Below are 15921 nucleotides of genomic sequence, written 5' to 3' on the forward strand. Positions count from 1 at the left end.
ACAGTGGCGGCTGAACGCGCCTGAACTACCGAAAGCCACTGCTGAGTCTGACAATCGTGGCCTCATACGAGCTCTGTGCCAGGCGTACCCTGTGGTACCCATGGCCTCGGGGGAGCGGGGCTCGAGGGGAGAGAAAGAGCTATGCTAGTGACAGGCCCAAGCTTCATGGAGACCCCGGAGGGAGGTGCTGTCTGTGCCCTCGGGATGCTTCCAACTCTCGGGACAGATGTGGGAGAACCGAGTGATGCTCAAGGCCCGTTACTATGGTAACAGTACTGGGATGCGAGCCCACAAGGGCAGAGGTTTCTGTCTGTTTGTTCACTGCTGAATGTCCAGCATCTGAAAGAGCATCTGGCGCAGAGAAGACCTTCGATAAGTACTTGCTGACTGAGTGAGTGGAGGGGCCGCGGAGGTCATCTCTGGTGGGTATCCCTTGGCTGAGTCCTCTTGAGTTAGAACATGGGGCTTTTTTTGCTGGAGGCTGAGCCTGCAGAGGACCCGACTCAGAGGGAGGGGGTGGGGAGGGGGGGGCGGGCTGGGCCTGGGGCCACAGAGCAGAGAGGAGGGGGCGGCACCTCCAGAGTGTGAGGAGGAGGCTCAGAGAGGACTCCCCAGGGGACATGCAGGTGAAGGTAACAATCACAAGGGCAGGAGGGCGAAGGGAGGAGGGAGCTTAGAGGCAAGGGGGGTGGGCAGGATGCTCATCCAGCCCAACCGACCCAGCCCGGTGATAAAACACACCAAGAAGCTGCCGAGCTCCAAGGGGTCGATAAGACGATTTGCCTCCTGGCTCTGAGCACCGGGTCTTCCCTGGTGCCTGCAATGTGGGAGACCCCAGTTCGATTCCTGGATCAGGAAGATCCCCTGGAGAAGGATATGGCTACCCACTCTAGCATTCTTGCCTGGAGAATTGCATGGAGAGAGGAGCCTGGTGGGCTACAGTCCGTGGGGTCACAAAGGGTCGGACACGACTGAGTGACTAACACTTTCACTTTCTGAGCACTGTAAGGGAACTCAAATATGGGCTCAAAAAAAATTAGGCTCGTCTCAAAGTCACCCTGTTGATAGGTGGACAGAGCCGGGATTCAAGCTCACATCTTTCTAATTCAAGAGACTGACCTTTCATCACTTTGTTAAAATTTAAAAAAAAAAAAAAAGGCAAGGCTGTAGGCACAAGCCAGGCATGGTGCCCTAGCCAGAGGCAGGTTTCGGTCTGGATCAGGGTTGAAGCAAGCCTGGGGGCAGGGCCATGGGGACCTTCTGGGGCCGGGGCCAGACCGGGGCCGGGGCCAGACCAGGGCCAGGGGTCAGTGTTGCTTTCTGGGTTCTGGGCAGCCTGCCAGAGATAGCGCCCCAGGGTTGGTGCAGGGTTGGCAGGCGCCCCCACTCCCGCCTGCATCCCTGGCCCTGCCTGACCTTCCTCCCCCAGGGCAGGGGAGGAACGGAATGGGCCTGGCCCTTATCCTGGAGGAACTGCAGCTGCTCTCGCATCTCCGCCCCCCCCACCCCAGCACACAAAGGCGCTTTCTTTCCCAGCACGAGGTCTCGATTGCGTGTCCCCTGAATCTGAAAGCTCCTATGAAGGAAGTGCTTTCCTCCCAGGGCGTGTGTGTGAGTGTGTGTGTGTGTGTGTATGCGCGCATGCACGCACATGTGCTGAGTCTTAGGAAGCTGGGTCCTCTGGGTGGTCAGACCCTCTCTCTGCCTCCTGGGTTTGGCCTGGCACATCTGGATCTGAATCCGTTGTGTGTGGATGCATGTGCTTGTGTGTTTGTGCGGGTCCCTGTGTGTGAACACGTTTGAGCACGTCTCTGCAGCCTCTGTATACGTGCCTGTGTGTATTTCTGTGTATACAACACACATCTGTCCGTGTTTGCATGCCCACGTTGTTGCATAACTGAGTTGGTACCCAGGCTCTTTCCGGTGCACGTGTCTGTGTGTTTCCTGTCTACACCAGCCGCCCGGCAGCAGGCCCCCCATCTCGGCTGCCTCTGGCCAAGCCTCGGCACCTGTACCCCACCCCGGCTTCTACTCTGCTGTGTGTGGTGTGTGTACAAGCTTCCTTCCTATGCCCTCCCCCCCCGCCCCCACCCCCACCTCTGCATTTGTCTGGGAACAACCTGGCCCCTTTCAGCTCGGGAGGAAGACAGGTTAGTACAGCTTGGCTTAGGCCATACATACTTTCCCAAAGTTCCCTGGATCCCAGCCGAACTCTTTATACAAAGGCTCGTAGGGAATAGTCTGACAGGAAAGTGGGGACCCTGCCGAGGGGGCTCAGGACCCCCCGCGCCAAGCGGAAATGAAAGCATCAGTCAGCTGAGCTTCAGCCAGAGAGGGGGCCCCTGAGTCCTGAGGCTGAGCTTCGTCTGGGGACCCTTCAGCCCCCGGGAGCGGGGGACACAGCATCTCAGGGCAGCAGAGCTGGTGAGGACCCCAGGAACCCCACCGAGCTCGGGGAAAGAGAGACCCAGAGTGGTGCCCAGGCCGTTCAGAAACCGCGTCCCTTCCAGGCATCCTGCTGCCCCCGGCGACCCTCCTGTGGACAAACCCCGAGTCTGCCCCCCTTCGGGGGATGGGTGCTGTTCCCTCCCTCTGGCCGCCTTGCATGGGGGCTCCCAGGCCCTCAGAGCACTCAGGGATGCTGAGAGCAGCACCCACATCCCAGGGCAGGGTCCACCGAGCACCCACCTGACTCAGGCTGTGGGGCCCTTTCTCCCAGCCCCCTCAACCACAGTGGGGGGCATACTGCCCTACTCTGCCCCCCACCAACACCCGGGCCCCACCCTGTAATGGCACGCCCTCCGGCGGGTGTCCTGGGTGCCGGAAGGAGGGCTGTCCCCTGGGGCAAGAAGACCTGACCCCAAGGGAAGCCCAGGGCATAGAGGGCAGCCCCCCTGGCTGTCTGTCCACGGGGCATGTGGCAGCGGCTGACATGGGTGCCGCAGGCGGGGTGGGGTGGGGGGGGTGGGGAAGGGCAGGCCCTCGGTCCCCCAGGGAGGAGCCCAGAGGTCAGAGGGGCAGACTGGGCTCCAGGAGCTCCCGGGCGGGGATCAGACAGGGGCGCTCCTTCAGCCCAGTCCCCTCCGGTCCCCCCCAACCACCCCCTCCTCTTCCTCTGGGGGAGCGGGGGCGTGGTACTGGGAGGCTTTGCTCCTACCTGCATGTCGTATCCAGACCAAGGACTGCTTTTGAAACTCAGAAGCCAGGTGGAAACTCAGCTTTCTTTCTTCTTTTCCTGCTCATTGTCATATCTTGTCCCTGAGAAATGAGCACAGACCAGCTGACAGGCTTAATACGAAACGGAGAGGACCCGCAAGGTACAAGGAATACCCGAGAACCGAGCACCACGAGGCCAGATTTGAAGAACCTAGTGCCCCACAGTCGATCGGGCAGAGACGGGGCCACCTTGGTTTTTTTTTTTTTTTTAATGTTTTTTTATTTATTTATTTTTGACTGTGCTGGGTCCTCGGTGCTGCGTGCTGACTTTCTGCGGTTGAGACGCGCTGGCGCTGCGCTTGGCTGCGGGGTGTGGGCTTCTCCTTGCCCTGGTTTCTCTTGTTGCCGCACGGGCTGTAGGCGCTCGGGCTTCCGTAGTTGCAGCCCACGGGCTCCAGAGCGCTGGCTCAGTGGTTGTTGAGCCTGGGCTTTCGGTGCTCCGCAGCATGTGGAATCTTCCCGGACCAGGAACTGAACCCCTGTCCCCTGTCCAAGACAGGTCCACTTTGGATGGGTGCTTAACCTCTTAACACCTGCTCCTTCCGAGGTCTGGGGTAGCTGGGCCAGTGGGGTCGGGGGTCGGGCAGCAGAACACAGCTGCTCCTTGGGCCCGTTTGGGATGCTGGATTGTGTTGAGAGTGGGGCTGGAGGGGGATCTAAACCCTTTTGGACCCCAGTCCATGGGAGGGGAGTGCCTCTCCATCCCCTCCCTGAAGAGGATGCTAACTGCCTCCAACTGGACCAGGGAGAGGAAGGAAATGTCCCCAGGGGCTCGGCTAGCAGGGGCTCACCGCCCATCCCCTCATACCCTCCAACCACTGCCCCCCACCCCGCCTCTGGCCCCGGCTCTCAGATGCGCCATAAGCCTTGGGAATAGGAGAAGAAGCCTGCTCCTTATGGACAAATGCTTGCTTCCTGATGGGGAGATCTGACCAGGCACTGTGGTGAGAGTTGGAGGGTCTCCCAGATGTGGGCCAGGGGACTGCGGCTGCGGGCTTTCCTCAGACCCCTATAATCCACCCGACAAGCCTGCACATCCCCCCAGACTCCCCGAAGGCATTCACCAGGACTCTGGCAATCCCCCTGGCTTTTGGCCGGCCTGGAACGTTAGGGGATCTGTGAATGGAAACACCTAGATCAGAGCTGAGGCGGGGATGGGGGGGGCGGGGGAGCGGGGCCTAGTCCTCCCAGTCTGTCCTCTCAGTCAGAGCCAGGAAGGAGGCTTAACACCTCGCCCCTCTCTATCCCAGCCTGCCCCCCTCCCAGCCTTCTCCCTCCCCGCCTCAGTCTGGACCCTTCCCCTATCCTGCTTTCCTCCCCGACTTAACTCGTCAGCAGCGTGGCTGAAACTAGTGACCCAAGCACTACTAGAGAGTCCGTGTGCTGCAGGGAAAGACCCCACATGAGGCAACAAAGGTCCGTCTAGTCAAGGCTATGGTTTTTCCAGTAGTCATGTATGGATGTGAGAGTTGAACTATAAAGAAAGCTGAGTGCTGAAGAATTGATGTTTTTGAACTGTGGTGTTGGAGAAGCCTCTTGAGAGTCCCTTGGACTGCAAGGAGATCCAACCAGTCCATCCTAAAGGAGATCAGTCCTGGGTGTTCATTGGAAGGACTGATGTTGAAGCTGAAACTCCAATACTTCGGCCACCTGATGCAAAGAGCTGATTCTTGGAAAAGATCCTGATGCTGGGAAAGATTGAGGGCAGGAGGAGAAGGGGACGACAGAGGATGAAATGGTTGGATGGCATCACCAACTCAATGGACATGAGTTTGAGTAAACTCCGGAAGCTGGCGATGGACAGGGAGGCTTGACAAGCTGCAGTCCATGGGGTCACAAAGAGTTGGACACAACTGAGCAACGGAACTGAACTGAACTGAACTGAGGCAAGGAAGATCCCACATGCTGCAGCTAAGACCCAAGGTAGCCAGATAAATAAGTAATTTGTTTAGTTGCTGAGTCATGTCCAGCTCTTTAGTGACCCCATGGACTGTAGCCTGCCAAGCTCCTCTGTCCATGGGATGTCCCCCAGGCAAGAATACTAGAGTGGGTTGCCATTTCCTTTTCCGGGGAATCTTCCCAACCCAGGGATCAAAATCGTGTCTCCTGCTTGGCTGGTGGATTCTTTACCATTGAGCCACCTGGGAAGCCCCAAAGAAAGAAATATTTTTGAAAAGGGCCCATAAGTCACTGACACCTCCCCAGAGGGACATATACCTGTTTCTTAGTTCCCTTTGGGTATGGTCATTCAGGTTTGGATAAATGCCCACCGCTCTCCATTTTGTCCATCACCATGAAAAATACTCGGCACAGCTCTCTTTGCCCAGCAGTCATTCCCCTAAAAGGATGCAGTGTGGCTTGATGTGTTTTATGTAAACCCTTGGCACAGCTTTAAACTCCCTTCTACACAATTTTGCCATCGAGTGTTGATGTCAAAGTTACTAGGAAGCTGTTTGCTGAACCTTGCATCTTCCTCCACTGAAAACCGCAGCACTTCTTCCCTCCCGGGTCCCACCCCACCCTCATCACCCACGTCTGCTCCACGGTAGCTGCTCCCCACACACGATCCACTCTGGCCAGCAGGAGACTGGAATCCATTCAGTGTCTCACGTCTATTGGCCCGGTGCTAACTAAGGTGAGGGCAAAGACCAGCAAGTTCAGCAGTTCTGGGGGTCAGCCCTGTCCCCAACCAGACTCAGGTCCCCAGCATCAGGGTGCAGCCTGATCTGATCTTGTCCCGGAGCCCAGCCCAGCCTGGTGCCCATCGGAAGTCTGCAGGCAGTATGCTAGGGCCCAGGGCCTTTGGGAGGCCAGTTCATCATCTCTCGGTTGCACGAGTGTTGAGTTGCACATGGGTTGGGGCCCAGTGAGTGGTGCCAGCTGGCCTCAGTCACAGTATGGAGGGCGTGTGATGGGAGTGCCCTTGTCCCTGCACAGACATGGTCCCAGCTGCTTTTTCCTGTTTCCTCTGAACTTGGCTCCCAGGATGTGGCTGCCAGTCAGCCTGGGCCAGGGCACTCGCCGGGGGGCTCCCAGCCACTGCTGTTTTGCACTCAGCTCTCCACACCTCGGGCCTTCCTGCTGTCTGGGCTCCAAGTGGGACCAAGACCCAGGTTGGCTCATCCATCAGGCCTGTCCTCCACCCACCTTGCCGGTGGCCAGCCCATAAGCCAAAAGTCCTGAAGGCCCCTCCCTAAGGCATGGCGGTTATGCCTCCAGGTCTTTAACTTGTCTTGTGTGTCCTTCTCCCTGTCCTTCCAAACGCTCCTCTTCCTGTTTTGTTTCTCTCGTAGCTCAGTCAGTAAAGACTCTGTCTACAATGCAGAAGGCCTGGGTTCGATTCCTGGATCAGGAAGATCCCCTGAAGAAAGAAATGGCAGCCCACTCCATGGGATTCTTTCTCGCCTAGAGAGAATTCTCTCTTGCCCATCCGGTGTCACAACAATCGGACATGACTTGGTGACTTAACCACCACCACTGGCCCTTTTTTGGGTCCTTTCTCTAAAAATTGTCTCTCCTTTGCCAGCTTCAAATCTATCCACTGGCTCCCTTCCTCTTTGCCCCAGACAGGAAGTGGCGTGAAGGAGAGGGCAGGACATGGGGTTCTGACTTGGAAATGAAAGGATGCCCTCGGGGCCTGGAGGCGGAACCTATAGACAAGCCCAAAGTCCAGCACTTCTTTGAGGTCTGATTTATCTCAGAAGTCAACGTCACCCTTCTATCCCGGCATCTGGTTCCTATTTATGCGAAACTATGTATGAATTAATGTACAATATTTTAAGTAGCTTAGTTTTTGCACTGAATCTGCGAATACAATAGCTGCTCTACAACAGAGGTCTGCATATTTTTCTGCAAAGGGCCAGATAGCAAATATTTTCAGCTCTACCAGCCGTGCGGTTCTGGAACAACCACTGAGCCCTCTGCTGTGGGGTGCGGGCAGCCCCAGGAGACACAAAGAGAAGCGGTGCTGTGCTGTAATACAGCTTGCTTCATGGTCTCTGAAATTTGCATTTGGTGTGATTTTCACAGGTCATGAAATACTCTTCTTTTGACTTTTCCATTATCAAAAAAACATAAAAGCCCGTTCTTGGCTTGTGGGCTATACAAAACCGGGCGATGGGCTGTGGGCTCTAGGAAGACTGTGGGACCTGCGGTTTTGGAATCAGATGCACCCCTCGATCCTTGTCTTTCCCCTCGTTCCCCGTGCCACTGAAGGAGGTGACAGCCACCTGGGCCTCGTCCTCGTTCAGGGAACACGTCTGAGATGAGATCACGGGAGTCGAGGCCTGGCACAGGGGGCTGCAGAGTGGGCACCAGAGACAGCGCTGGGGACTGTTCGTGGATGTGGGGCTGGCCCGTGCTGGTCACCGGGGGCCTGGTGGGTGAGACAGGCAGCACCCGGCGCGGCAGTGGGCAATCCATGGCACCCGAGGGTGAGAGGCGAGCAGTTTTCATATTACAAACCAGATCAAAGCTCTCCCAGTTTCAGGTCCTGCTTCCGGGTCCTTGGGCTGAAGTGAGGGTCTGGCAGATGATCGGCTGTTTGCAGGCCTCTCAGCTGCCCCCCGCCCCCACCACTCCCACCAAAACACAGTTTGGGAATTCCCTGGCAGACCAATGGTTAGGACTCTGTGCTGTCACTGCCGAGGGCATGGCTGGGGAACTAGGATCCCACGAGCCACTCTGTTGAAAAAAAGAAAAAGAATATTCAAGTTGCCCCTCTCCTCTCAGTCTCAGAAGACTCTCTCCTGCCCTCTGGCCCTTCTAGCTGAGCTGTTACACAACCTCCCGCCACACCCTTCTTTTCCGCCTTCTAAGCCTGGATGCTTCCTCTTGGACTCAGGCTGAGAGTCCGCGCATTAGACGCCAAGATTGTCCCCAGGCTTGGGGAGCAAGACAGAAGGGAAATGCCTTCTTTTCCGGGTGGCCCTGCTCCTCTGGCCCCAGGACTGGCCGCGGCAGCTTGGGGACAGCACGTCCCTCTGTCCTAGTTCATCATCCATTTACTGCTATCTTATAAAGCTGCACCTGAGGGGTGGCTTGCTCCAGGCCTCAGGGGTCCACCCTGACTCCATTATTGGTCAATTTACAGCTCTGGAATCACCAGTCTCTCTAGGCCCTCAAATCCCAGCCTTGGCATTTGTCAGCTGGGTGACTGGGTGTCCCTTAACCTCTCTGGACCTCAGTTCTCTCCTCTGTAAAACGGGGAGAACCTCAGAGTTATTGTGGATTGGGAATATGGACATAAAGATCAAGCCCTACTCAAGAAGTTCCTAGTAAGTGTGCGTCATTACATTAAGGGACCAGAGACAACAGGATGCTGAGGTTTGAAATCTAGATAAACCAAAAACATTGTAGCTTAATTTGGGGCTTCCTTGGTAGCTCAGCTAGTAAAGAATCTGCCTGCAATGCAGGAGACCCTGGTTTGATTCCTGGGTTGGGAAGATCCCCTGGAGAAGGGGTAGGCTACCCACTCCAGTATTCTTGGGCTTCCCTGGTGGCTCAGCTGGTAAAGAATCCACCTGCAATGCAGGAAACCTGGGTTTGATCCCTGAGTTGGGAAGATCCCCTGCACAAGAGAAAGGCTACACACTCCAGTATTCTGGCCTGGAGAATTCCATGGACTGTATAGTCCATGGGGTTGCAAAGAGTTGGACATGACTGAGTCACTTTCATTTTCACTAACTTGGCTCAGACGGTAAAGAATCTGCCTGCAATGCAGGAGATCCAGGTTCAATCCCTGGGTCGGGAAGATCCCCTGGAGAAGGAAGTGGCTACCCATTCCAGCATTCCTGCCTGGAGAATTCCATGGAGAGAGGAGCCTGACGGGCTACAGTCCATGGGGTAGCAAAGAGTCAGACACGACTGAGCGACTGACACTTTACTTCATTAGGTTTATCTGAAATTAAAACATAACTGGGTGTCTTTTTCTGCCTGAATCTGGCAACCCTACCCTGATGGAGGCATCACAGACCTGGGAGCTGCCCTGTCCCCCAGCCCCACTATCTCCTCAACCCTTTAGTTCACTCTGACCAATAGACTTGCATGGAAAAATCCGTTCTCTCCTGCAGGTAGGGTCACAGGGACAGTCAGTCAGAACCCCCATTTCCTGGGACTTCCTTGGCAGTCCAGTGGTTAAGACTTTGCCTTCTAATGTAGGAAGTATGGGTTCAATTCCCTGGCTGGGTAGCTAAGATTCTATATGCCTGGAGGCCAAAAAGCCAAAACATAAGACAAAAACAATATTGTAACAAATTCAATAAAGACTTTGTAAAAGTCCACATTAAAAAAAAAAACTTACCAAAAAAAAAAAAAAGAAACAAAACTCCCTTTTCTGCCCCGGTTTGAGTCCAATCCCAGATCCACTATGTACTTGCCTCAGGGTTTGGAGCGAGATCTTCCTCCCCCTTGATTCCCCTGCTGTACCCCTGATTTAACTACCTCATCCTTCCAGGACTGGCAATCCTCACCTCGCCAGCTATTAAAAGAAGTAGGGACACATGACTCGAACATCACAAGCAGTTGCAAGCACTTGACCTCGATCATTTCAATCAACCCCATCAACAACCCTACTGGTTCAGGTTGTAATTATTTAATTCCTCATCTTTTTCTGCTGAAGCCTCAGATGAGGAAACTGAAGCTTCGAGAAGGTGGGCATGCTGTTCCTGTCTCCCCAGAGGAGCCACAGGTCTCCCAGCGCCTCTACCCCCCGCTTCCTGCCTCCCATCCTAGTTCTTCCCTTCGTCCTCTTGGCCTTGGGGGAGGGTTGAGCCAGAGCTCAGACACCAGGATGGGCTCCACAGCGCCGACTTCAGTCATTTCCACATCCATCACAGGGAGGGACTTCCTTGTAGGAGCCAGTAGTTAACCCACCCCTTTTATTTCCTGTCTTATCCCCCAGACACCCTGCTGCGCATGGGTTACGAGAGTGGTCACAAGGCCAGCCACTTGGCAGCACAAGCCACGTATCCTGAACACCTGCCCACACACTCCTGTTCCTGAGACCGGGTTTGGAGAAGCCCCAGTCTAGAACCAAGGTTCGAGTCACTGGGTTGGGTGAACCCTATTGCCGACCTAAGAGTTCCTGTGGTTTCTACAGCAGGCAAATGAACAGTAATTCTTGCAAGAAAGTTTTAAGGTGTAAATAAATCGAGCATAAAGTTTTCCGGAGGGTGTGACACAACTGTTTCCTTTTTCCTGCCAGCTCTTCCACGTGTAATTCCGTTAGAGCTGGTCTCTGCGTTTGGCGGTGGTGGTGGTGGGGGGGGTTTGGTCCCAGACTAGCATCACAAAGCCTGGAGTGTCCTGACCTCAGGCTGGTGGGACGGGGGGCGATGTCTGTCCCAGCTCTGTTCTCTAGGATGGGACAGGTTTGCAGCCTCTCTGCTGGCTTTCATAAGGCCAACCGGATGCCAGGATCCTCTATGTGGCAACCAAGATGCTCTGAAGACAAACGAGGTCACGCTTTGAGGTCACTTATGCAAACACACACAAAACACTAGCTCACTGTACGTGACTAGGTGTGTTTGTCCAACCTCATAAAGGAGGTAGAATCTACTGGGGTAGGCTTGGAGGTCAAGGGTGAAACCTTGATCTTCACAACTTATCATTCTACCCAGAAGTGCTACCCAGGTCTAGAGATCTACAAAGCCGGCAATACATATTTACTTGTAGCAGAAGTCTGTAAGGGCTTCTGGAAGCATGGCTCACTCAGGCTCCAGGCTGTTTATCTACCATCTATTGAAACTAGGTAGGGAGCCAGCCAAGGGTGAGGCCGGCGGGGCTCCTGCTCTCTGCCTCCTTGCAGACTCCGGACATCTCTGCCAGCCTGGTTGCTAACTTCGGACACAGCCCTTCTGGGGCTTCAGAAGCCATGCTTCCCAAAGCGAGGGATCACAAAGTTCTTCACTTCAGACACAGGAGGCACTTGGGTGTTTGGGGGCCTCTTCCAACCCACAGAGGTCCCCCCCACCTGCTCCGTGAAGCCCCAGGTGTGTTACCTGAAGGGGAAGGCCTCTGGCATGGGGCTTAAGAGAGTGCAAGCATCAGCTGTGGGCGCTCAGGCCCCGAGTCTGGGGAGCAGGTGCTGTGCTGCGTCCCCTTCTACTGCGTCTGTCTTAACCAGGTGTTCTGGGAGCTCAAGAGAGAAGGCAGGCCAACCCTCATGAGCAAGTATTTACCAAGCCCCCAAAATGGTGCCCGGCATGGGCACCTAGGAGACAGTGGACTGCTGTGTGCATGCGATGCCTTCATAACATGCCCGGGCAGCAGGAGACAGCCGAGTGCCACTGAAGTCCTCAAATACAAACTTGACTTTTAAACTTTTTTGTTTTTTTAAATCCAGGATCGAGACCACAGACAATTTATTATGTAAGACATGGGGTGAAGAATGATCAAGGAAAAGTTATGGCTGTGAGTGACATGGAATTAGATGAAAAGGCTCAAGTTTGCTGAAGAGAGTTTTAAATTTGGCTTTTGCTCTTGGAAACGTCAAAATAATCATAAGAAGCACTTATGCCTTACAGAGCAAATAATCCACAGAGTGTCATTTTCATTTTGCAAACAGGGACACAATAGCAGTCAAAGAGAAGCCTAAACACCCGGAGAGTTAACATACAGGTTCGATAAGATATAACAAGGGATTTTTAGCATGCTGGTGGGTTGTTAAATCAAATCCATACTGAACCCTGTGACCTACTGGAGGTTCTAAGTGGAACCTGGGGAAAGCAGCCTTTTCATACAAAACAACAACAACGACAGAAAAGAAAACCCAGGCTCTGCTGGGCGTCTATAATACTCATTTGCAGTAAGGCTTTCAAGATACATGAATTTTTATAGCATTTGTATTTTAAGGATTTAGGGCAAATACATTTTTTTTCCTACTTGATAAAAAGAAAATTAGTACTTAAAAGGTTCAAAAATATATCAATTGAGTGATTTTTTTTTTACATAAATAAATTATATTGATTTTTAGGATTTAACAGCTGAAAAAACCCTTTCTGCTTCCACTGGAGGCAAAACTGAACAAAATGTTAGTTAAATAGAGAGAGCAGCATTTCTAAGAAATCTGTTGTCAGCATTAGAGACCACCTATGCAACAAAGATGTCATTAAATAGAATCGGTTCAATTACTGGATCCTTTCTTCTTATGGAATCGGTTTACAGAATTTCTGATTTATAACTGATTCATTAAAACTGGGACTCCACTTTTTAAAAATAAAGCTTTTTTTTTTTTTTCCGGTCATGATTTAACAGACTTCTTCGAGATGCTCATTTTAACATTTACATAATTTATAATCCCAAATGTATAAAAGACAATTGACAAAAGCATCATAAATAAATAATGCAAACTGAAATAGTTATGTCGAACTTTTGGACCTTCTGATAAATTATAGCAAAACTGTTACAGAAAAAGTAAAAAAAAAAAAATACAGTAAATTGTTGACAACAAAATGTGAAACCGGTACTAGTAACGCTTCCAACATTTCCAACGGTCCTGCACAACCCTGTGGCCCGCTGGGGACTGAGCCACGAGCTTCTTTCAAGTCTCAGAGTGTGAACTGTGGATGGAGAGTGAGACCATCAGAAGGGAAGGACCGCGTGGTGGGGGGGTGAAGGAAGGCAGGGCGGGAGCGGGCAGGGTGGGGGCGGGCTGCCCGGAGAGCCGGGCAGCTGAGGAAGAAGGGGGAATGTTAAACTTGCCAACACAGTCTCCACTAACTTGATGATCTGAGATCTGGGTCCGACTGTAAAATATAAACTGAAAAATCCGGAGAGAAGGAAAAAAACGTCTCACAGTTGCACTCTTTATTAAGAGGTGGAACGCACGTAGGTTTGACAACCTCGAACCCCTGGCTAGTGTCAAAGAGTGTTGGGGGTTTTCTTGCAGGCTCCAGAAAGAGCCTGGGTCCTGGCGAAGGGAATCACAAAATGAGTCCAGGAGGCTCCAGCAGGGGCCAGAGGGGTTCCTAAGAGGCCTGAGTAGGGGCAGAGCTGGTCATGTGCTTTAGGCCGTGGGCAGTCGTGCTCCCCATCCCACCCCACTGGTGGCAACAGCCCGCGGTGTGTCCAGCTTGTTCGTACTGGGAATCCCCTTTTCACTTGGGAGGAGAGGGATGTGTGCGTGTGTAGAAATGATGCCTGGTCACTATGTCTTCTTGTTGCAGGTTGCCTGAAAACCCAGAGTGGGGGGGGGGGAAGTCGTGTTACTACCAGTAAGGTTTCTGTTTTAGAAAGAAATGGATATGTATGGTTTCAACCATTAGTTAGATACTTCTGCCTAACCTACTCGTTTAGTAATCGTGATAAAACTGGGAAATATTTTAACTAAAAAATATGCACCAGCATTTCCTTTCTCTGTGCTTTTTTTTTTGGTTCCCTGTTACCCTTCTTCCCATTCGGCACAGCTCACGGAAAAAAAAAAAAGAGAGCTGCTCTCTGCCTCGGCCCTGCACTGGTCAGTCCCTAGCTGGCTTTCTTTTGCCATTTTTTTTTTTTCCTCTTCGAATAAGTGGGAAACTTGGAAGAGAAGGGGGCAGGGTGTGTCCCCACGTCTGCACTAACTACGATCGCTGGAATGGACGACTGGATAACGGAGTGAGGGGTTCTGCACCTCCTATACTAGGTCAACGACACGGAGCTGATGACGTGGCAAGACCCTGTGACTATTAACATCTGTTACCATAGTTCTCAGACAGGAAATCAGGGAGGTAATAGTACTCATGGAAACACAGGTTCTTATGACGGTGAAGTGAGGGGAAATAACAAACCTTTATGGGATAAGAAACTTACAAGTCACAATCATTTTCTTCGATGAAAAAGTTCTAATTGGTGTCACCAAGAGAGTCCTGGGGGCCCCCTTCCCGGGCCTGTGCCGCATGTTCTCTATCGGGGGGTGCGGGAGCCCTGGGTTCTGGGCAGCTCTGTTCGCTGCCCGGTTCCCTCTCTGGCCCAGGCACAGGCTCTGGGTTGGGGTTCGGGGTGTCCCCCTTGGTTTTCTTCCGCTTCCTCCTCTGGCTCTCCAGACCTGCTGCTTCAGAGTGTCTGGCCTGCTGCATGGCCGGCAGCGCCATGCCCATGCCAGGGGAGAGGAACATGGAAGGGTAGATGAGTCCGGGGGAAACGCCTGGGATGAGGAACGGGTTAAACGCCACGGGGCTGCTTGTAGTTATTGCGGGCTCGGGCTGGTCGGAGGAAAAGGGGCTAGGGCCGGGCTTGTCTTCGGCTGACGGGTCCGTTTTGACGTCGTGGCTGCCGGGCTGATCTTCCGCAGTCTTTTCGGCCGCCGATGCGCCGCCCTTGGTTGTGCTTGACAGGGGCGCTGGCACGGCCGAGGCGCAGGTGGTGGCCATGGGGGCGTTGAGGAGCCCCCCGACCCCGAACATCTGGGGCACGGCGGCCATGCCCGGCAGCACCATGGGCAGCATGCTCAGCGTGCTCTTGACCTCCTCGCCTGGGGGCATCGCCGCGAAGCCGGCCGGGAACCCCACCAGCCCCGTGAGGGGGATGCCCGGTACGTTTCTCATGTTCTGCAACCCGACCAGGTCCATCCCGGCAATCAGGCCGTTCATGAACAGCGGCCCCATCCCGGAGGGGGTGTCCGCCACTAGGGCTGGGGTCTTCAGCAGCTCGCTCCGTGGCCGCCTGCCCCTGCGGCGGGGGCCCGTGTCTCGGAGAACGGGCTCGGGCAGGGTGTGATTGAACTTGTTTTCTGGGAGAAACCCCTGAAAAAGGACAGAGAGACAAGAGATGCTTCAGGCGATGGATGGCAGGGGGGAGCAGCTCGGGGCTCTGCAGTGGTCATTCCTGCCTGCCCGCCCACCAGGAGCTGCACAGCTCTGCGCCCCGAGGACATTCCGTTTGAGGCGGACAGCCTGCAAGCGCTGAGCAGCTTCCGACAAGCTCACGCCCAGGGCCCTGTGGAGAGGCTGTTGGAGACCTGGGAGCTGGGGCCAGCCAGGGACCTCAGGTCTTAGCCCAGAGTGTTTTTACTGAGGGATAACCAACATGATAGCAGTTTCACATGTAAAATATAAAACCAACAAGAAAGGACTTCATGAGTTTGCATGTTGTCCCTGCGCAGGGCCACGCTTGACTTCCCGGCTTCATCTGATCTTAGTGTGTGTGCAGCTGAAGCCAGTGGTCGAGACTTGTGGCTGTGACCCCCTTGGCTAGACCCCCACGTTCACCTCCCCCCTGACACAGGAAGGGTTTTAACTGAAGCCAGAGCTGAGCCGGAGGATGGGGTTTGGGAGCAGGAAGACCTGAAGCTCCGTTCTGACCTGCAGGTGCCCCCGGCTGTGGGTGAGAAAGGACAAGGGTACCCAAGTCGGATCCTTAGGAGATGCCACAGGTCTCTGCTCAACGGGTGGGCACGGGCACAGGCTGGTGGGTGACACCGGTCAAGCTCTCAGCGAGCACACGCCTGCGGCAGCTCCGAAATGGGGACTGGGGTGGGGAGGGGGTCTCAGCAGAGGGACACTGGCCGTCAGAGGGGCAGACGAAGCGGGCGGCGATGACAGGAGCCAAGCAGAGCTACTGCCCGTGTCGGCCGTGCGCACCCGGCTCCACGTGCCTGCTCTCAAATCGTCATCACACCCACCCTACCAGTCGGCACTATCGTCACAGCCGTTTCACAAGGAGTTCAGAGATTCACACACGTGTGAAAAAAGTGCACTCAAATGTTCCCAGGTCCCCGGAAATAAT

At 54.0% G+C, this 15921-nt stretch overlaps 1 protein-coding gene across 3 annotated transcripts in view; it reads right to left on the minus strand.

Moving 5' to 3' along the window:
• Positions 1–11975: 11975 nt before the first annotated feature.
• CHD6 (chromodomain helicase DNA binding protein 6) overlaps positions 11976–15921 on the minus strand; it is a 194903-nt gene continuing 190957 nt past the window's right edge. For all 3 annotated transcript variants that reach the window (XM_043884657.1, XM_043884655.1, XM_043884656.1), the window contains one exon: positions 11976–14939. In XM_043884657.1, the coding sequence (XP_043740592.1) occupies positions 14040–14939 (900 nt within the window). In that variant the 3' untranslated portion in view covers positions 11976–14039. The remainder of the gene's footprint in view (positions 14940–15921) is intronic.

This window comes from Cervus elaphus, chromosome 23 (genome assembly GCF_910594005.1).
Source record: "Cervus elaphus chromosome 23, mCerEla1.1, whole genome shotgun sequence".
Lineage (NCBI taxonomy): Eukaryota > Metazoa > Chordata > Mammalia > Artiodactyla > Cervidae > Cervus > Cervus elaphus.